The 23,000-nt window shown below is 37.8% G+C and overlaps 1 protein-coding gene across 2 annotated transcripts in view; it reads right to left on the reverse strand.

Moving 5' to 3' along the window:
• Positions 1–22,597, reverse strand: part of CHD9 (chromodomain helicase DNA binding protein 9) — a 99,013-nt gene extending 76,416 nt beyond the window's left edge. For both annotated transcript variants that reach the window (XM_075715567.1, XM_075715566.1), the window contains exons 1-3: positions 22,575–22,597; positions 12,839–12,925; positions 4,203–5,805 (exon numbers count right to left, since the gene is read on the reverse strand). In XM_075715567.1, coding sequence (XP_075571682.1) covers positions 4,203–5,639 — 1,437 coding nt within the window. In that variant the 5' untranslated portion in view covers positions 5,640–5,805; positions 12,839–12,925; positions 22,575–22,597. The remainder of the gene's footprint in view (positions 1–4,202; positions 5,806–12,838; positions 12,926–22,574) is intronic.
• Positions 22,598–23,000: the final 403 nt, after the last annotated feature.

The raw sequence follows: 23,000 nt of genomic DNA on the forward strand, positions 1-23,000 counted from the left end.
TAAGAAGAAAGATGACTACCTTGTCCTATAGCACTTAAGATTATTAATGGCATATTATTTTCCAGTTTAATCTCAATTATTCTGCTGTCATGTATGTAGCCAGAAGAGATTGAAATGCTTATTACAAGATAACATACACAGTGAGATGGTTGTAAACTTCTCTTAGGACAGTTTATACTTCAGATTAACTTTCCAACTTCCTTTTTCTTCTAAACGTGCAGAACTGAATGTTGAAGCCTGTGTTTTTGTTGTCATTTTTCAACTTTATGAAGAGTGAATAGACTACTTAGCTTTAGCAAATTCAAAACAGTTTTAAGTGGAGTTAAAGAGATCAGAAGTGTTATATTAGTCAAAGCTGAGGCTACATGAAACTTCAGTGTGTTTCTCCACTTTCTGTTCTCAAACTAATTGATGAAAAATGCATGATGTGAAATTAAGAGGCACAATTTATTTACAATTATAATCTAATTACAGCAGGCATAGAAAGTATAATAGCAGCATAAGACATTCTAGACTGTTTTTAATTCTGCAGTATTATTACACTGAACAGATTGTATTAATTTTTAAATTAATTTCTATCAAAAGTATAGCTGTACAAGTAGAAGTGTAATGAGTATGCTTGCTTTCAAATAATGAAACAACAAGTATTTAATGTTCTTTCTTAATTTTAAATAACCTCAGCATAACTGTAGTTAAAGATCTTTGGTTGTCTAATGTTGGGTCCATTCCAATAGCTACAGTTCATTAACTATTCCGTAAAATAAAAAGTTTTTGTTTCTGAAAAAAACTCAATCACTATCAAAGTAAAACTGATGAAAATAATTAAATCCACTAGTAATTGTTTCCTCAACATGTACAAAAGCCAGTATGAGACACTGTCTCATTAAACAATAAACATTTCCCCTTAACTATTACATATGAAAGTTACCAAAATCCCTTCCCACCTAACTCCTGGCCTAAAACCAACCAGTTTGATTAAGTCCAGTATTCCCTCCCCGTCCCTTACCCCACCTTTTTCCTCTCTGGTTAAACTACATACATTTGTAAAACGCTCAAATAGAACACACTCAACTTGAACTTTAAATTCTACAAACTCAAGGAATAAAAGAGTTAGAACTAAAACGCCTCTTAGAGTTGTAATCTGCCAAAAGACAGATCTGAAACACTTTTTAACTTCAGTAATTGCCATACTTTTCTATTACTATTCATATTACATACACTGCTGACTTAAAGAGGCTTCTACATTGTTTGCTTCTGTCACTCCCCCATTGATACATTCCTCTCAAGAGTTTGACAGCTACTGCTTCACAACCAGTTTCTGAAGGAAACATTAAACATCTGTCCAATTAGATAAACTCAAGGTCAGAATCCAACTTATACAATTTATTGCATACCCCGCAATCATAAAAACCAAACCAAGCAGTTTTATAACTGTTTTCTGGCCATTTCATTTCAAAGTTCCAGGGCAAAACCATAAAAAAATGTTTCACTACTGTAAAGTTGCTTTGCTTTCACACCACAATAAAACCCAAAACCAACCCCCCCAAAACTTAAAACACTCTCCACAGGCCTTAGAACTTTCCCTCTATTCCTAGTTACAAAACAAAGCGCTAAAACTGACGTCAGCAAGATTGAAGTCAGTCTTGAAAGGTTCCGATGTATACAACAGAAGTCACAGCAGCAGCAAGTTTTACTAGACATACTTTTCACTGCCTGGCTTGTATCCCATGTGCTCCTCACAAACGATACTAACCCCTGGATTTCTCACCACCCCCACTTTTCCTGGAATCCACTTCCTCTTCACCCTTCACCCCAAGAATGCTCATGGGAGACCAATAGCCTCAACGCCACAGTTCGCAACTCTGGGTTCTGCTGCTCCGCTTCCTGGCAGGGAACTGAGGCGCTGCTCCCTCTGCACTACCGTACACACAGTAATGAACAGGATCACATTTCACTAGTAGCTACTATACTACGTGTCTCTAGGTTACTGAGATAACCGACAAGAGTAGCTACTTGGGCCGTGCCCTCTTCTTCCCCCTCCCCGACCTCAAAAATAAGAAAAGTTTATCAAAACCAACAGAATGCATCTACTGCATCATTCAGTGAATCAAGCTAATCTCAAATACACAGCCATATACATGTTCTATTAACATCACACCACAATTTTACAGAAAAAGTTTCACTAGTAGGAATTGAAAATTACACATTCCATAAACATAAGGAGAAGTTGTAATGAAGAAGCAATCTACTGAACCATGACTGAAGATTAAATGTGTTAAACCCTTATCTCTACACTAATGATATAAAATTAAAGCGGGGAAAAAAGTGTTACATTGCCTCCTTCATAGGCCTGTGTCCTGCAAACTAAGTAGAAGCAAGAGTCAGTAATTAAGTTCCTTTCCTTCCCAGTAAGTGGGTTTTTTTTTTCCAATAAGACACCATTCTATATTCTCAGGTAGAGAGAATATTGGTAGCAAGAATATAGAGAAGTAATACAGTTACTACAACTTTTTTAAAGCTGTCTGCATGTATATATTTGATGTTAGAGTTGCCTCTATTTTGAAATGCACAGGTTAAAAATTAGCAAATGTTTATATTCCCTCTACTTTCCCAAATACAAGCTAAATTCCTACTCGAATTTAAAACTGGAGTTTAAAATAAAAAATTCTGCTTTCACTGGTCACACGTCCATGGATTTCAACAGTCTCACAATTTTGGAAACCCTAGATAACCAGCTATGGCAGCTGAATATGGATATCATACAGAAGCTACAGCTCCTTCTGCCAAACCATCTAATTGATTTGACAGGAATGACTGAAACTTCTTCAAATTTGGGCTGGAAGCTACCAAGCAGTGCCAAACTGTGATAATATTACCGTATTAACTTACAGGTAATGCAGTCACTGATACCACTCTTCAAGCATTGACAAGGAAAGCCACTAAACCAGTCTCCAAAACCACAGCAATAGCTTTAAAGGCTGATAAATTTTAAAAGCTGAAAGAATAATTATTTGTGCCTTTGGTTATTAAGTCTCTCCTATAGTCACGATGTATTTTCTTTTGATTTAGGAATTTTTTGACCCAAAAAATCTGCAAGAATCTCACACATGCTGAGTTTTCTAGTAGCTGTAATAAAAACATGATTTTACTGGTTACAGTGTTGTGAAAAAATAACTTTACTTGCCCTATTTTGTTTGTTTTTGAAAAGCTTAGCTACTCTCCTAAGAGAGACGAAGGCATTCCAGGAGCACCAGCCTGTATTTCAATTTATTGACACTTAAGACACTTCCTATAAAAGAGAAGATGATGATACAGATGAAGATAAAGGTCAGCGTTAAAAAAAAAGGTAGACTTAATATCTCACTGAAAACTATATGAAAATTCACTATGTTACATATGTTATGAGAAAGCACTCGTAAGAAATGGGCTGAAGGATTGTCTTTCTGAACTCTTCAGAGCTCACACAATTTTAGTTTCTCTCAGACAATCTGAAAAGTGCTGTCTGCAAAGTTCGTTTCTCTTGTATACCATTAAAAAAGTACAATATAGTTTTTATGTTATCTTGTCCTCCATGCAGAGGGCTTTAATACTTGCAGTAGATGTGCATGTTACACTAATACAATTGCAGAGTTTTTTGGTTTACCCAAAAGTAACAAAATCAAACATAGGCATAGCCTTTTATACATTTTCTATTATTACTAATCACATTTAAAACAACTACAAAAAAGTTTGTGTTTTTAGCCAATGAGCACGAGCACAAAGATGCCAGTCAAAGGACTGAGTAACAACAAAACCAGTGCAATTCTTGCAGGAAATCAGCCACACAAGCCTTATTAAAGCTCTTAAAAATATGGTTGCTATAAGTACTTTAGAAGACAATAAGCCACTGTATTTGCACCAAAATCTTAGAACAACCAATTTTCTCTGCTGTACTTGCAAAATATAAGCAGCAGAAGGACCAGCACCATTTTCTCTTAATAAATATTTCAGATCATATAAATCTTGTTTTCTACAATGGTAAGAAAACAACAGGAGAAAGCAGGGCCTGCATCAACAGTTGGGGTTTTTTTGGTTTGGTCAAATAAGAACAGCTCAGAGACTTCAGTTGCCATGCTTTGGCACAAGCACCAGTCATATTATTCATTTCACCAGATCAACCCAATCAAACAGCTCAAACCCCTGCCCCCCAAATCCCTACATACCTGTCCTTGTAAGGTTACACGACTTCTGTCTTGCAGATGCTGATTAGAAACTGAAGAATGCCAAGGATGGATTTGACTTTGGGACTGTGCTCGAACAAGATCAGCTGACTGTGTTACTTGCTGTGGGGTTATATGGTGTTCTAGGTCATGCTCTAAAACATGGCTTGTGCTATCCTGAACAAATGCAGAATCATCAAACTGTGGCAGAAGGTCTTCCTGAAGGAGGTCATCTGGGTCAAGTCCTGTAAATGGTTCATTATGAGTCTCGACCTGATGAAGTAAGTTCTCATCTAAAGATGTAAAACCATTGCTTTCAATAGGGTCAGTGAAATGGCTTATCTGAGAAGCAGAACCAGCAGAAGCTGGAAAATTAATATTCACAGGAGAGAGTTTTGCACTACTAAAGTTGCCCTGAGGATGCGCAGAATGCAACATTTGAAAACTATTTGAATTCAAAGGTGTATTAGGATTCAACATGTGCTCAGTTGTTTCTTGCTTGGTCCCTGTTTGAGATGTAAAGGCATCGCTTCCAGTGAAGTCAGAGATAGAGTGTGTCTGCTGGCTAGTAGAAAGAGCTGTTGTAGACTGCAGAAGGCTGGTAGGAGAAATGTGGTTATTAGAAAAAGAATAAGGAGATGAAAATTGTTGGCTATTATTAACAGAACATGGAGTAATAGTTGGGGACTGTCCATCAAAATTTCCTTCTTGATTCCCACAAAAATGTATTGAAGCACTTGCAGTTTGAGAAAACTGTTGGACAGAGAGAGGCTGCTGTGAAGTTGATGGATTAGAAACTGGAGGTGTGTGGTTAACACTGACTCTGTGAGACGTAGAAACGTTAACTTCCATGAAGTCTTTTGGCTGACTCAGAGCATCTTGCCCCGTGTTGTTTCTGCTTTGTTGCGACCGTAGCGAGGCACACTGATGCTGCGGTTCGTTAGCCTGAAATAAGGCAAAGTCATGGTGTGCTACAAAGCTTTTGTTTTGCTGCATAGACTGAGAATGTCCTTGGTGAAAGGGTGACCCATTTTGATTCGAAACACTTGTGGCAGTTTGATGACCCCACATAGGACTACCATCAGCCACATCTGGAAACATCCCATTAGACTGGTTTTGCGGATGAATTGGTGAACAATTGAATTGAGAGTGTGGTGATAAGACGTTGTCAGCTGAGCTATTAAAAGACTGATTTACTGAGTGAAGTTTCAGTGAATCATACTGATTCAGCTGATCAAACTCACTCATCTTTTGTTGATTCTGAGCATCTTGCACATGGTTCAATGAGTCTATGTGCAAAGGTTCAAATTCTGCACCCAAATTCAATTCATCAACAAGTGAAACGGGTCCAGGTTGAACAAAGGCATCATCTGACAAACCTTCTAAGGTCTCACTAAAAAGATTGGCATCATCAAAAAAATCCATCATAGGATCAGTCATCTTGATAGGTCTGTACTGCTTTTTCTCTCAACTCCAAACGGAGTTAATTTTGGCGCTTTGCAGTGAACAGAAACAAATGACATCCAGCAGTCACCACCTTATCCAAGGCATGCCAACATCCATTAGTGCTTCTGATGAAACATTTGTCTTAAAGTGTTAAAGCATCCTATAGGAGGGGAAAAAAAAAAAAAAAAAAAAAAAAAAAAAAAAAAAAAAAAGAGAGAGAGAAAAATTACTTTAATGACTCACTCTCCCCATTGCTCCTTCCCCTCCCCAACACTTTTACAGATTTTTGATATTTTGTTCATAACTTTACAGTTTAGTTAAACCACAAATAAATTAAATTATTTTTGCTTATACTCAATGCCCTGTTCAGCATTTATTGTTTTTGTGCCTTATGTAATTAAAGTAATATTTGATGTTTTAAATGTAATGGTTTCGTTTTTCTCATTCAGTTTGCTCTATTACCTAAGCACACTTTCAGATTCTCCTTTGCCATTTTCATTAAAACTACCAAATTGTAACAGAATTGTGGTTTTTTTATTAGTCCAGAATTAAAATTCATTTTAGAAAGAAATCATAACACATAAAATGTACACAATAATTCTGTATGTTTGAACAAGAAACTTGAAAGGTTGTAAACTACATTTAAAAATGACGTTACCTTGACTTCAGTAGGAAAAGCTGAAATACACTGTTTATTCTATTTAAGTTGCATTAAGTAAGATTCTGAAAAACTGTATTTTATCTCACTTCAAGACATAATAGAACTCTTATGTAAAGGAAGACAAGAGGATAAATACACTGATACAGTCAAAGATAAACACAGGGAAGAACTACCTTTGGTTCAACAGAGTTTACACACTTACCTAGTTTTGAAACACAAACCGGTTTTCTTTTTTATTTATTCATAGCATCACTGAGCGATCACCAATGAATTAGTTTGCACTCAGGGATTTCAGGCAAGAGGAGCTGAGAAGGATGGTTAGTTTAACTTTAGGCTAAAGACTTGCACATTCGTAGTGTAATCAAACAGAATGGGAAATGAATGAAAGTGTGTCTCTGATAATTTACCTCCCCAGACAACTAGTAAACCTCTAGAATAGAGGAGCAATCACTTTAAATTAACATCTTCATGGGACAATCATTCCTTTATCCTGTCAATACATATATCTAATTACTATAAAGAAAAAAGGAAAGAAAACAGCCATAGCTTTTAGTTCCTGACCCTACTACTAAAGCTCACCTTCATGCTCTCCTCCTCCATTTCAACTGCAATTCTTCATTAATGAATTCTCCTAAGAATAAAATGTGTATAGGATCCTTCCAGAAATGGACACCCTGGAAATCTGATATATTCTCTGATGGATGAACCTGTTAAGTACGAAGTAGTCTCTGATGCTGATGAACACCTGTTCTGCTCATGCTCCTAGTCCACTGAACGTGTTGTGACCATAGTCAGAATAAAGCCTAACCCAAATCAATAAACCTTGTTAAGGGTTTGGGTATATAAAACTCCTGGTCTACACAGAAAAAGGATAGATGGATCCTGTATCACACTGAAAGACACCAACTGGTGACATCTATCAGGTACGGACTGCTATGAGTGTTAATTACTACAAGTACGGAGAACAAGCATGCTATAAAAAAAGGCACAGAAGCTTAGGAAGGCAACAACTTAGCACAGTAGCTGTGGATTCCACGTGATACATGTACAACTTAGTGCTTAAAGTTAGGACTTCCTTAAGTCCCAAGTTAAAGGAAGCCCTAACATAAATTAGACCGCATTATCTTCTAACACTGATTAAGTTGTCTGCTTACGATTAAAAGCAACAGAATGATGACCTTCCCAGTATCAAACACCTTCCAACAGATGATAAACCAACACCAGGATCCAGGTAGATGATGTGGTATGGTTCTAGGTGTTTGTAGCATTTCTAATATAATCATCTCTCATCTTAGGATATTTCAACTCAAAAGATAAGTCGCGGGACAGCTATTTTAGCTAAGAGAAGACAGCCAAGTCAGATTAAGTACAAGGAAAGAATATCATAGACACAGAACAAATGATCTAACTGAAGAAACCCTCATCTGGAGAAAGATAGATGGAAATTATGGTAGCCATATGTAAAATGTCATGTTCCAGGCTATCAAGGACTCTACTGTTAAAAACTCAAATTTGAAGCCTGTATCAATAAAAAGTTTACATACTGAGACTGAGTATAAATAGCTCAGCAGACTGCATACAGCTCCTTGGTTATGCCCAGAGATAAACTATATTTCACTGTGATTTCTAAGGAAGGCTATTCGATTTGTGCTAACCTGAAAAAATTGGGGGGGGGGGGGGGGGGGGGGGGGAGATTTCTGCCATCTTTAGCACTATAGGATGTACAGCCAGTGTTTTACAGTACCAGTTCCAAAATACTTCTCATGGAAGATAAGCTCCTATTGGAGCTGCATTTTAATCAGAATGGGGAAAGTAGTTTTGAATCCCTACACAGTAAAGCAAACTACAGTAAAAGAAGCAGAATGTGTTTAAAAAAAAAAAAAAAAGAAAGAGAGAGAGAGAGAGGAAAAAGAGCTCTTCCTTCTTCCTTAAAGGGGAAAAAATATTTGTTTTGTCAAAACTAAGTATTTCACTGCAAGCAATCACTATTACGGTAAATAATTTCATTTTACAGCAATCTAAAATTTGATTTCTCTTAGTAAATACAATTTGACATCTTTGTGCCCTCTTACACTGATAATTTATGATGAAGTCACACTTCTTGTAAAAACTAAACTAATTCTAAGACTTTGTATGTCTAAATTCTCTATCATTATTGTATACTGATTTAATATTAATCTTTACCCACCTTAAAGTTAGCCAGACCCTTCTACAACATCAAAATCTAAGAACTTCTTGGACCAATTCTAGACAATAAAATGACTACTACAATACAGGTACAACCTGACAAAGCAACTGGAAGACTATGGTTGTTGTACTTGAATTCAAGAAGTTACTGCCCCCTCTCAGCTAGAATTACTTCAACAATATTTACCCACTATAGGACATTTGGTAAATTTAGAATTTTCTGCAGTGGGTTTTATTTTTTAAATATAATGGAACACAGAGGCATTCAGCAATATTTCTTACTAGTATTTAGTTTCTCCCTTTGGTACAAAGTTGCGACTTTAAAATACAATCAAGCTGATTTTATGTAGAAAACTAATCAACAGGAACTACTACTGCTACAGGGTGACTACTATCTAACAGCTATATAACAAAACATACATTAGACTCACTATTCTGAAAAAAAGTGATTTTTTTTTTTTTTTTTTTTAAATAAAACGAGGTTTTCTAAAATTTATTACCAGGAAACATCAATAGTATCCCCCAAGTTAAGGTGAAACACATTTCAAGGTTTGCAATCCTCAGATACGCTAAAGCATCTAGAATTTAAGCTAAATTTTTTCAGATTGCCAACTGTATCATTTGATGTCTCGCACATAACATAGCGTTTTCTCCAAGAAGCATCAAGTTATTCTGCAAACATACTTAAATCTGAACAGAAACATCTCCTAGCTCTTGGGTTTTTTTTTGTCTGATTACTATTCATTAAACTGAACACCTATACTTTCTTTAATCTACTAGTTCTTAACGTTAACAGATCTATTTTAAATTAAAGATTTAAACCAAAGTATTAGAACAGGAGAAATGGTATTAAAATAGATCTTATGAGTCCAAGTGAATAACAAAATAGCAATTTTTGCATAACCCATGTTTTTCATTTGAAAACAATGTTGTATTCTGTATGGTCTGAAACCATCTTTTCAAATACAAACAGAATATAAATCAATGCACTATTGTTGTTCCTCTTAATTTGCAAAAGCAGCTCTCATGTACTACTACTGTAATTCTAACTTTTTTTAAACTTGAAGATCTTTTTCAAATTTTACTTATTTTCAAAACCACTTAGAAATGAAACTGGCTACATTCAGCCCAGTTTGATTCCTTTCCTTAAGTGTGTGTGCAAGAAGAATGAATCAATACCAGAGCTAGGTTAGGAAACTGAGGTTTCAAGTTAACATGGTTAATGCGACTCCTGGAGGAGGGGGCGGGGGCAGGCAGAATAAAAACAGCTTTCTCCATTCTGGTTGCCCATCAGAGTTTACTAACAACCCCTTATTCTTGTCAGAAAGACAGACCAAGAAGAAATAGATAGCCTGAAAGTCTCAAAGAGATGATCCTCTTTTATACTATGTTAGCGTACATTAAATCCGAGTTGTAAAAAGACAAGCTGTAGTTACAGGCACAAGCTAGAGCAGAAATGAAGGGAATGGTGCAAGATTTAAAGATCAGAAGAAAGATTTATTTTGCAGAATACATAAAAAAAAGAACAAACGCAAAAGAAAACAGAATGGAACAAAGATACCAAATTTTGCTTTCAAAAAAATGAAGTGGGAGTAGCAGTAAAATACAAAATAATAAAAATTACTGATGTGGTTTATTTCATTAATTGCATTGTTGACTGCTTTTGATGAAGTGACAAGAGAAAACAAGCTACTCTAGTTATAAGCAAGTAAATCACATTACCATAACATCCACACTTTGACAGAGTTAAGTATCCCTGCTTCACATGACTGATGTGTGACAGTACCATAGATAAGAGGAAGTCAGTGACTTTGATGGACATTTTTCACAAAAGTTGAATCAATGGCTATCCAGACAAATAACAGAAGCTATCTCAGAAATAAGCTAGGGACAAGCTAGTAGACAGAAGGAATTCAAAGTGAAATCATAAAAGCATGACATAACAGAAATCCAGACTACAGGTAAAGGACACAGAAGAGGTAAACACAGATAGTCATAAATAGGGAAGAGTTTTACATTACATGCATGCAAAGTGGTTTGGGTGGGTTTTTTTGTTTGTTTGTTTGGGGTTTTTTTTAGGAAAGCAAGGCAACCAGGCATAACAGACTTGCTTCCAAACAAGAGATCTGCCAGAGAGACCGAAAATACCGCTATATTTTCTAAGTTCTATGTAGCGCACAACAGCATGACAGGTTTGTGGCTCTGTACAATTTGCCCATCTACTAGCAGATGGAACACTGTGTCAAAAGAGGTAGACAATACAGCGTGTTAAAAAACAGACACTCAAAAAACTGATCACTTCTGCATAATATTCAGAAACGATAGAGTCACTCCCTCCCCAATATTAAAAACAAAAGACAATTACACTATCATTATTTGTCAGATTTAATTATAACTAAAGCTTTGGCTGAGTTCAAAAAGCTGCAGTAAATTAAATAATACAGAAGTTACCTCCCACTGATGAGCCAATATAAATAATATTCTATTATAGATTTGAAGATCAATGTACATATTAAATTTAAAATGCACAAAGGGACAGCACAATTTCCTCAAAATCCCAGAAATGTATGAGATTAATAAAAGAACATTTAGACATTTAGTAGAGATGAGCTCTTTTATTACATAACAGAAAGGAATAAGTAAGTCTTTGTACAAACAAGGGTCATGGTATCTGGATTGCAAAGGTGCATTTTCTCCTATTGTTAGTCCTAAAATTAGGAGAAAACTTGTTTGGGTAGCCTGTTTCTTTAAATAAAAAAAAATACACATCAAATTATATGTATAAATATGCACTATTTTATTTTAAAATTTCTTTTCATATAATTCTTTTCACATAATGAGCCATTCCTTTAGTAAAATCATACTCTCAGCATACCAGTTTCATTTAGAATTCTATTCTGCTACAGAGTTCATAGACATCATGCTAAATACTCAAAAGATAACTCAACTACCTTGTATTTTGATGTGAAGATTAGGAAGGGAAAGATTTGAAACTGATGGTCCCGAATTAAATTCTCAGGACTAGGTTCCAGTCCATGGCTACAGTTCCAATTCTGAGTAAGAGCATAAAACTGGAGCAAACTGGCTTGTGTGTGCTTGTCCTAGTAATTCAGAGTAGTCTGTTCTCATACCTGTACTTGTTTTCCTTGCACCAAACACCTCATGTAACTGTTTCCCCCATCTACGCCCCAGACATGCACAAAGTCCCTTCTACCACCTCTCCTCCTTTCCCCTGAAGCAGGTAGCCTCTGGGAAATAAATATTAAAGATTTATAGAAAAAAAAAATACTCAGTAACTGTCATTGTTATAGTCATTCATGAAAGGTCAAGTCAACCAACATGACAAATGACATTTCACTTGAAAGAAAATCCATCTTCCAATGCAACTAAAGACAAATTTCTACCATTCTCAAAGATGTTTGCCTTCACTGTGAATGGGGCAGCTTCTTTATCGAGAGCAGCTTTGCTTAAGCTGAACAGAGCAGAATCACACCAAAGAGAAAGTATATCACAGACCACTCTGTATAAAACAGCATGATATCAGAAAGTCCCACAGCATATATTTGGGCCACTTACTATACTTCTTTAAGAGATACATTTTAACATTCATTTTTAACTTAAGGTAAATTTATAGTCTTAAAATGGTATTTCAGCAAGCAGTGCTTAATGTATGGAGAGAACACACTGTAACAAATTCTGTGATGTATGAAGTAATCTTAGCTATTTTGAGGCCTACAAAAACTAAAAATACTAGTAGCATTTAGGAAAATTCATACTTTCTAGTGAGATTTTTGTAGTTGTTTTGTTTCTACTGTTTTGAAGTGGGTATGTGTAATACCACAAAGTTTCTTCAAATGAAATATGGTCTATATTATCGAAAAAAGTCTCTTTTTTTTTAATTACGCAAAATTCCCATCCTTTCCTTTTGTTGCTTTCCAGGACAGAGTTTCTTTCTTCCCAAAACTCCAAATTCAAAAGATGTATGGTGAGATGCCCAATTAAAGCCTGTAGAACTGTTGTATATATCAGAAAAGGAATCTCAAATCACAGACCAGTTTTTAAGTTATTTACCTATATACCACCATGCTGTTTCTCTACCTCTAATACTAGGAGTTAGAGTGATTTATTTGGAGCACTGATACTTACCATATATGAATTCCAAAGTTTAATAATTGGCTTGGGTCAAAATCAAGAGCTAGCACAGGCACCTCAAGAACCCTATACTTTAATAAGTAGCTGATTAACCTATAAGACATAAAAATAAGTTGCCGAAACTTTCTAAATTAAAAATACATCACAAGATATTTAAGAAAAGGGCCCAAGTCAAGATAAAAAATATCCTTACCCATGAATATAGAACACATCTCTAATGAAGAATTAAGAAGTTCATAGATGTGCTTTAAATCCAGATGGATACCTCACCATTAGAGACCTGAAAATGAAACACGGTAAACAAGTCACACAACCAACTTCAGGAATATATATTCAAATGCAATACTTTGGAATAGAAAAATTAGTAGATACCATAAAAACAAAACCACCAGAATTAATACACAATCACTAGCAGCCATGATTTTATAAATGTCTGATAAATAGGCAAGTAAACTGCCCATTTTGTAGGGCCACTGAAAAGAACCCCAACCCTACAAACCTCTACATTTGAAGTGTAGTCTGTGCCAGAATACTAAGTTTTAGGGCAACTTTAAGACACAATATAAGGACCAAAAAAAAAAAAAAAAAAGCAGCAAGTTTTGAGGTTAGGTTTTAAACCTGTCATTGCAAGAAGCCCTGTATGTGTTATCTTTTAACAGCAGTATCCTATTATATACCGACAGATGTACTTGCCAATAGGAACTGACACTGCCTTTCTAGGAGAGCATACTTGCATGACAGTTTTATTCTACTCCTTGCCTTGACAGTAGTTAGAGGAGCTCAACTTTGGAGAGGTTCTCTTTTAACCTGAACGAGGCTTGAAAACATTACACAGTTCACAGGAAAACGTGCACGGGGTGGAAGTAAAGGCTTCTAGGGCCTGTGTGTAAAAGCCTCAAAGCAAACAAAAACACCTTCTAACATTAAAAGACAGACAAAAAGTTAGTATATGAACTTATATTCTATACCAGTGTGTTTTTCCATAAACAATGCTACCCTTTCAAAAACATGATCTTCTCTCCCAAGGCACAGAGCATCCTCCAATTCGAATAAATAAAGATTTCCCTCTCCCTAAATATAGTTTCTTGATGACACACTCTTAAACACCTTTGCAAGAATATTAATAAGTTCAACCTTTAATCTTTTTTAAAAGGTAAGATAGCATGTATCACTGCATTAAGCAGCAGATTTCAACACAGAGACTGTCTCAAAGATGCGGGGAGAAGAAATAATGTTGTAACATGTCAAAGATATAAATTGGTTATAACAGCTATCAAAGGCCTGCAATGTTCCAGTAAAAAAATTTATTTGGTACTAATTTGGTACATAAATTATTACATTTATCCTCCTTTTATTATTCAGTAACTTCAAGACTTATTCCAAGGTTGCTAAGCTAAAATGTCTCTGCTGTACATTAATAGGGACACTTAAATAATGCGCAGAGATTTTTTTTCTAAAATTCATAAACTATAAGCATGTGCCCAAACACAGACTTAGGTGAAGGTTACCACAATACTTCCATCTTTGTTTGCTATGTATGTGAGGTGATGCGAATTTTATATCAGCCAGAAAACTTCCTCTGTTTGTTCTCTCTTTCTATATTGGAACTCCCATTCTGCAAATAGAGCTCCCATCATGCAAAAGTCCTCTTCACATTCAGAAAGCAGAATCAAGTTTGAAATTATTTAACTGCAGGTTTTATGCAGCATTTCAATGTATTTTTTAACTCCTAAACTTCTGTTTATTTAAAAGTTCTTTGTTGACTAAACAAAATTATAGTATAAAGGTTTTACAATAGATAAATTAACTGAATATAGGCATTCAAAAATGTATTTTTAATTGAAAAAAAGAAAAATTGAAAACTTACAATCAAGTAATTTCTCCTAGGTGTAAGAGTTCAACAGTAAAAAGAGAAACCTAATTCACCTGTAACTAACATATAATACAAACACTATCTCAAGTCCTTGGCTATCCCTTCCTCAACTGGATTCTTCATGAATCCTCAAAACAAAGAGAAAAAAGGTACTTCTTACTCTTTAGGACAGTGTCCACTTGCCTGAACAGCTTCCAATATGGAGACAATTGTGGAGTACTTAAAAGTTTGAAAAATCCTATGTTGAAAAGAAGAAAAAAACCCATATATAACTAAATATATATTCAACAGATCTACGATACATTATTCTAAAAGTAAAATACAAGAAATACTTCAGACAGCAGAAGAATCACTGATGATTATACTAAGTGCCAAAGAGAAATACACACAAAAGGAACTTAAAACTTTCTTAAGAAGCAAAATGGGATCTACCTCCACAGATTCTCAAATAAGCTATATTGCATGTGAACTTTTAATTACATATATATAAAAATATATATGTATGTATATCTGCTAAGTGACATAACGATAAAAAAATGTTCTCTAAGTCTCCTTCTATGGAAGAGAGTCTTAATGCTTGCTTTTAAATCTTGCATTGGGAAAATTCACTAATAACAACAAAACTTATACTTTATTAAACAGAACCAGAACTAAATTTGTTACAAGCATGCCTAGATACATATTACGCTATCTCAGAAAGTTTTTTCAGAATTATCTTCCAGAACCCAACTAATATAGTTTCTTCATAAAATACTGAAAGAAAAATACATATTTCCCTAAGTGCAGATGGATTTCCTTATGTTCTTGATGGAATCCTAAAGCATTACTATTACTAATAAAAATTTTTGAACAATAGATCTTTCTCATTTTGGACACTAAAACACAGACTTTTATACATGTTAGTGTAACAGGGAATAAACTACTAATTTCAATTAGTTTAGAATAACCACTTTATCCCAGTTTCTAGTTTTTTAAAACATCATGCAAATTTGATAAAACAATTTAGGTTTGTAAAAAATCCTTGTGTGCTTTTATGGCTTCAGTCTTTGCAAATACCCTTTAGAAAATTTAATGGCAGCAGTTTAAGAAGTTATTATATTCAACTACCTTCTTCACCTCTCTGCCAAAGGTTATTGCCCTCAGAGCACAGCCTGCAGAACAAAACATGTACATGTGCATCAGCTGCTTCAGTGTATAGCCTCCCAATTTAGTTTTAACCCTTCCTTGTTAGTGTTTAAACAAACCCATTAAACTTTGCATTAAAATGGCTGAGGTGTATACATACATTCTGTCATTTATATTTTGTGGGCAATAATTGTAATAAAAGGACAATAATAATACAGAGAATGACATCATCTTCATTTGCTACAATTGATTGTGAGCTAGAAAGATACCAAAAGTTTGGAGAATCTTCTTGAAAAGAACAATATTTACCCCTGAGTCAGTTTATTTTAGTGAAAATAACTGTTAAGAAGTTCAGGGGTTTGGCCTGAAGACTGCTGAAGGAAGCTATACCAGTAACTAGTTCTGTGCTTTAAGCATTATTGCCATTTTGCTTCTCCAAAGTATACCTGTGAAGACTTTCATGAATTTCAGGACTTCAGTGAGTGCCTGCTTATTTTTCTAATACAGATCACAAAATTTCCCAATGTTCTTTTCTTCAGCTTTGAATAGCGCTAAAACTAACTTTTTTCTTTAAGAGATCTGCCCACAAATCTTAGTGTATCTGTACAGAATACAAATGTCTCTTTTTACCCTCTTTAGTTGCCAAGAGTTAGAATAACATATTCAGTGTAACATATTTGTAATTCACAGTTTACTTCTGGTCACTACAAAGACAGTTACACAAGCTTCCTTATAAGTGTAAAAAGAAAATCCTCTTGGTGCTGTTCAGATTTCCGATGTAAGCATTATAGGTTTTCTATAGTTTTGTCATAAATTTCACCATTATATCTTAAATTAGACCTACAAAATATGTTTCTGAATTCTGGTGTATTTCCTGAGGAACTGCATTGCCATTTTAAGATGTAGAAAAACATCTGCTTTGAAAACCAGAAAAAAGCCTTCTCATTTTCACATGTGGCCTAAACCAAGATTTCATTACAAACCATCAGAGACAAAAGACTCCACAGCATAGCCCTCTTTCAATTCACAATCTGATAATACACTGACTTCCAACAATTCTCATGTTCTAGCCTGATAGGCATCTTTGTGAACTACTGCAAGTTTATATCTGGAAGTACCAACTAGAACAATGCAAAGGATCATGTCTGTTTTACAGACGCCTATGGATCATGATCTATGAGTACAAACCAACAGTTGTGAAGACTTGATGCTGACAAAGAGAAGTCTTCTTGTGAAGATTTGGGGGAAAAGAACACATTTTCAAGTCTTGACACAAGCAGATTAGGATACCATGATAGTATTCTACTAAACAGAATAGGTTCAGACTTCCCACTTCATACTACATTAGCTGGCATAAGGAGTTCCATCTATAACAGAAGCCTATACCTTTCAGAGAGGCTGCATACAATTTTTCTATTTAAAAAAAACCGAAAACAACAAAGGAGATTTGATATGAAAGTTTTTCAAAAAAGTCCCTCCTAAACACATGAGTTTGTGACTTGTTCAATACACTCTTCTTAATTTAAGAAATCAATTAAAACTGATAACTTAAGCAAAACAACATTTTCCATCTTGTTTCATGGCTTCCAGCACATTCAGGACATGTTCCTGAATTCACTTGCCAGACATAAAGACTCCAGACCACTTCTACTGTAACATCAATACTCTGCCACAGGAGTCTGACAAAGTGGAATTTTAAAAAACTTCCCCCAGTGAAACGGGACAATACTCACCTGTCCTTCAAGGACATCTATGAATTAATTCTTAACAACTTACCTAAAAATCTGGCTTTGAAGCTAAATTTTAGTTTAGCCTCTGAAAACCAGCAAAAAATACTTTCAAAAACTACACGCTGAAGCCAGAAACACCATATTATAGGGAATCAGGCCCATTGTCTTACCTTACACTGTTTTTAATGTCAGTGGAAGCCACTAACTACAATGGCTTTACTACTTACAAAAATATATCCTATTTAATTCTCAGATTTCTTCTAACATACGGAATATCAGACGGGTAGATTTTCATGCCATTATGCAGAAGTAATCTTTCTGAAGCTTAAAACTTTCTTCATTAGGTTGTTAAGTATCAAATGTAATAAAATCTTTTACTCTTCAAAAGCTATTTGCAGAATAAATTTTGGGAGGAATTCCTGAATTTTAGTGACCAACAGAAAAGTGAACCCACCTTTCAGTACTGCTCAAACAACATGAGGAAAAGCACCCAAGAATGCATTGCAGAAGGAAATAATTTGGTAACCAGAGTTACTACATTTTCTAATATGACTCAGATAAAGAACAAAGTCAAAATTACTATTTGTCTTCAGAAAGAGGATGGGAACATTTTTCCATCTTCCTGCAAATTTTAACTGTTGATTTAAGATTAAAACAAAAACATGTGTCTTAAAAAAGAAAGATGCATGTACACTGGCAGCCTAATGACATAAATATTTGATATCTCTTTGGTAATCTGTATGAATGAAGTTGAAGATCTCAACACATCTGCTCACTGACAAATGTTGTATCATACCAATATATTTCTGCAGAATTCTGAGTTTAAAAAAAAAAAATGCTTCCTCCCTTGGAACTTGTTTCTTGCAGCTTAGTAAGTGAAGATAACGTAAAGGCAGCACTGAAAGGGGAACTCAGTTCCAAGGTGCTGCCAGAAGTAGCCTTTTACTTGCTCACTAAAGCTCGTTCTAAGAGGGAGCTGTGTATCCATCTGAATACTACTATATGTATGTTTTGAAAGTACTAAGATGCTAATGTTTCTGAAGTCAAGCGATAGCTTCACTAACCGCATTGTTAAAAAGCGCGTAATTTAGATCTGGTCTTCTGCAAGTTTTCAACACCGCAGTTACTCAAAAACGTGGTCATTGTAAACCACATCATACTTTTTTCAGGTAATACTTTAGAAAAAAAATACTGCTTTAAAAGAAGATTCTCTCTCCTCCCCGCACTATTGTAAATAAGAGTTGCATGTTCAGCCTGTTTGACTTTTGGCCAGTTTTCTCTTACATTTATGAATTGGCCAGACAGATAAAATATGAGAACCCTGCTATTCCTTCAGCCAAAGCAAGAGCTGCTAACTCTTTCCGATGGTTGTTGTATCAGCAAAAGAATTACTTCTTAGCATCATAGGTTTTTTTGCTGAAGGGGAAAGAGAATACTTCAATAATATCCTAAAATATTTCCAATAACTCTAACTATCAATTCTTCAATGTTTGACTAAATAAATTGATGGTTTCTCCATCACCCATTTATGTGTATGCAGACAACCAGCATTCCTGAAGTACCATTTCTACCTACCAGAAGAGCACTAGAAAATAGAATGAAAGTACACTGCATGAGGCCAAGTGAGTGTGAGATTTCTAAGTGTTCATTAAGCTCACAGCTCCAGAGTTTGATAGAACCGAGACCATTAAAAGGACAAATAAAAACAGGTCAGTGAAAGAATAGAAAGTATCCCTAAAACTAGTTTGGGTAGAAAAGACACTGAGTGCTAAGGGTTACTGGATTTCAGTTAAACACAGAAAAATATTTCAACTGGATGATTTATGAACATAAGTACCAAATGTTGCTGAGAATTTAGTTCATATATAGCAGTGGAAAGAAGTAGAATACTACAATCCAGCGTTGAATACGATCATGCCATTCAACTCCATCAGATCCAACTTCTCCTCATCCTAAATTGCATGAAAAGTATCAAAGACAGACAATGATGCAATGTTTGGACACTTACTTCTACCAGACTGATATAAAAGAAAAAAAATGTACTGTAAGGAATCCTGACCCATAAAAGATGTAATCATTCAGCTTACCTGTACTTCTTAAGTGTTTGAAGGATACATATACCTTAATTACTGGGAAAATTTGTATTGTAAAATTGTAACATACACCAAAAAAAATAATCTCACAATTAGCCGTAAAAAGCAAGTAAGAACAAAAGTGCATCTATTTACTTTATGGGTTGCACGAACAAGGCAATTTTAAAGCAGCGTGTCAATCCTTTTGTTTTAATCTGCCCGCATCACTAACTTGTCTCTCATAAAAGGAAATAAATGAACAATGCCTGTTTTAGGGCCTCTATAGTCTCTTAGTAGTGGTTCATGTCATACCTCTTTTAGATAACATCACTAAAAATACTTTTTAAAAACCACACTGTGCTTTCATCAACATTTCTCCATGACTGAATTCTTGGACTAATCTTCAGGAGCATTTAGCACCAGCAGCTCATGTGAAATGAGTAGGTGCCGAGATTCCTCAAAATTCTTCAAAAATTGTAAGACTTCAAATTCCAGTTCTTTTTACAGTAAAAATGACAGCTTACTCGGAGTGAAATAAGTTAATACATCTTCATGATGAAGAGCAGCGTAAATTCTTATAAATTGAACTACTTGGTTAAACACAAACAAGTTAGCAAAAACTAAACCAGCACAGAGGCATTGTAACTACCTACATGCCTGCCCTTATCATCTTATAAATGCAAAGTAAATTGATGTAGCTTACCCACCAAAAGGGGGGGGGGGGGGGGGGGGGGGAAGAGAAAGCTACTTCTCATTTACTTGAAGGTTTGAGAGTTCACAATGGGCAGTAACCACAGAGTTGTTGATATCTGAAGTTCACATCCTACGTTACTTCCCAATAAATTCTCTGTGTGCCCTTGATTTATACATAGGGCCTGCGGCATGGATCCCAGAATTGTTTCACTTTCAAGAACATGTATATTAATTTTTTGCTCTTTGGTTTACAAAAACTGGGCATCGAAGTCCACAGCATTTTGGAAGCCTCATCTGCCAGATGCAGGAACAATGAAAAAGTCATTCTTAGTAGGAGGTGTGAGGGGTTGGGGGTGTGTAGAAACTTTGTGCGCAGGTAAAATCAAAAGATACTAATTGCTACCTATTCTTTAACAGTTAATAAAGTATAAGATAGGAATAATTATTCATTTTACAACCTTTACCTTGCAAAAGAAACTATGCACCAACGAATTAAAACTCAGAGCCAGGCTAAAAATCCAGATACTGCTCAAAGATGACTGAATGTTAATATTCTGACTCGAATGCTGAGCATATTTATATTTGCATACAAATGATTACATGTAAAGCAAGGTGAAATAACTACTTTAGCTCACACCTGCCGAATGGGAAGTTGATGGTGTCAAATGACACAGGTTTAAGAACAGATGCAGAGAACTCTTAACGACTGATGGGCCTAGTTTTCCTGAGAGGAGGATTACTCTTTACAGCTACTTCTTACAAAGTCTCAAAAAAGACACAAAAGGAGAACTAGAAACCTTATCCCTTTACACAGATAGTTATTTTGTCCCCCATGAGCATGCATTATTAACACTAAAGGGTTCATTCAGACCTCTTCTACATAAGGGAGGGAGCCTGAGCTGTATTTTCTCACACTAATGAAGTAAAACAACTTTCATGAACTGAAGGAAGTTTTTAGTGGCTAAAGATTCAAGGCACTTATGATAGAGTCAGGAGTGCAAACCATTTCTTATGAACTGAAAGTGTATGCATCAATCTTGATGTCAAAGCTATACAGCCAAATGACAGAATTCCGGACTCTCTTCCCTGTTCACAAAAATTTGTGCGTGAAGAGGGAATGAACAGGTTTTAACATTTCACTGCTTTAAGCCTCAGTAGGAAATAGCATAATTTCTCCACTTCACTAGACTAAAGATGCATGCCACCTATCCGCTCAGTGCTATATACATACAGTACCAAGCTAGCCTCAAAATCCTCTCCTCGTCAACCTCAAAGGAAGTCAGCTTGCGGCCCCGACCTGGAAAATGCCAGTCCATAAATTCCAACCTTGTGCTTTTCACAGCCAAGTCCCTTTTTAAGCCTCCACCCATGCAGCGGGAACCTGAGGCTATGTGCCATCGGTTCTCCTCACCCCAGAAATTTTCCAGCTCAGAAGGACAGCAGGCTGGGTGCCCATCTCCATCCCTCCTAGACACACCTCACCCAATGCCAACCCTCTCCTTCCGTATTCCCTTCCTCAGCTCCCACGTTTTCTGCTGTCGTGGATCCAAGCCAGCGGGCTGCCAAACTCAGCTCTTCTTTTTCCTACCGCTTTGCTTGCCCTGGGAAATTATTTTAATTCCTCCCTCTGCCCACCTCTATTATCTTGCGTAGCGAGAAACCAGGTCTAACATTCCCACTTTCCTGCCTGGGAGGGTGCCACATCCCTTCCCTGCCACGCAGCCCCCTTCCTCAGCGCCGCAGGGCGGCTGGGGATAGTCTTGCCCTACCTTCCTGCACCCAACCCCTTCCTCCCACTGCCACCTCCTCGCTGGGGAAGAGAGGGACATCCAGCCTCTTCCTCCGACTCCCCTGAGAAGGCGACCAGCCCTCTTCCCTTCGCCCTGCCATCTTCTTACCTGAAGGAGGCCAGGGGCAGGACATCCAGCCTCTCCCCCACCCCGCTACCTAGGGCAGGCCCGATTCCTCCCCTCCAAACTTCGCCCCCACCCGCCGGCCGCCCCTGGGCCCCGCGCCGCCCCCTCAGCCCCGCTGCGGGGCAGGGAGGACGGGGGCGGCGGGGACCGCATCCCTGGGCGCTCCCGCCCGCCCCGCCGCCTCCATCCTGCCCCGCTCCACCCCCGCCGCCCCCAGGAAAAGCTCGCCCCGCCGCCGCCCCCCCTTCCTCCTCCCACCTCCGCCGGAGAGGTGCGAGGGACCGGCCAGCAGCCCCGCGCCCGCCGGCTCCGCCGCCGGTGTCGGCGAGGGGCGGAAGCAGGTCGAGGCGCGGCGGCGGGGAGAGCCCGGGCGGCGAGCAGGCCGCGCCGCGCCGTCCCCCGGCGGGAGGAGGGGCGGGGGAGCTGACGGGGCGCCGGGGCCAGCCGGTGTCTCCGGCACCTGGAGCGCGGCCTGCTCCGGAGGTGGCGGGGAGCAGCCCGTCCCTTCGCACGTACTCACCGCCGGGTTCGCCATTACGCGGCGGCGGCAGCGCCCGGAGCCGCCGCCGCTGCCCGGCAGGAGGCACACGCGCGGGGGGGGGGGGGGAGGAGGAGGAGATGCCCCGCGCCTGACAGCTCCCCGCCGGGGCGGCCTCGGGCAGACGCGGCGGCTCAGAGGCGGCGGCAGGAGCAGCGGCGGCGGCTTCCCCTCCCCCCTCGGGGATTCCCCCCGCCCCCCCCCCGGCGCCCAGGGAGCCGCTGGCCGAGGGCGGCACTTACCGGGTGGCAGGGTGGCTGGCGCAGGCCGGGAGGGGCGGGCGGCGGAGCGGGCGAGGGCGGCGCGGCGTGACTGGCTCTCCTCCCCCCGCCGCCCACCGCGCAGGCAGGGCGGGAGGGGCGGCCGGGCTGTGGGCGAAGTTTCACTCGCTCCGCGCCGCGACCCCAC

This window comes from Pelecanus crispus, chromosome 8, assembly GCF_030463565.1.
Source record: "Pelecanus crispus isolate bPelCri1 chromosome 8, bPelCri1.pri, whole genome shotgun sequence".
NCBI lineage: Eukaryota > Metazoa > Chordata > Aves > Pelecaniformes > Pelecanidae > Pelecanus > Pelecanus crispus.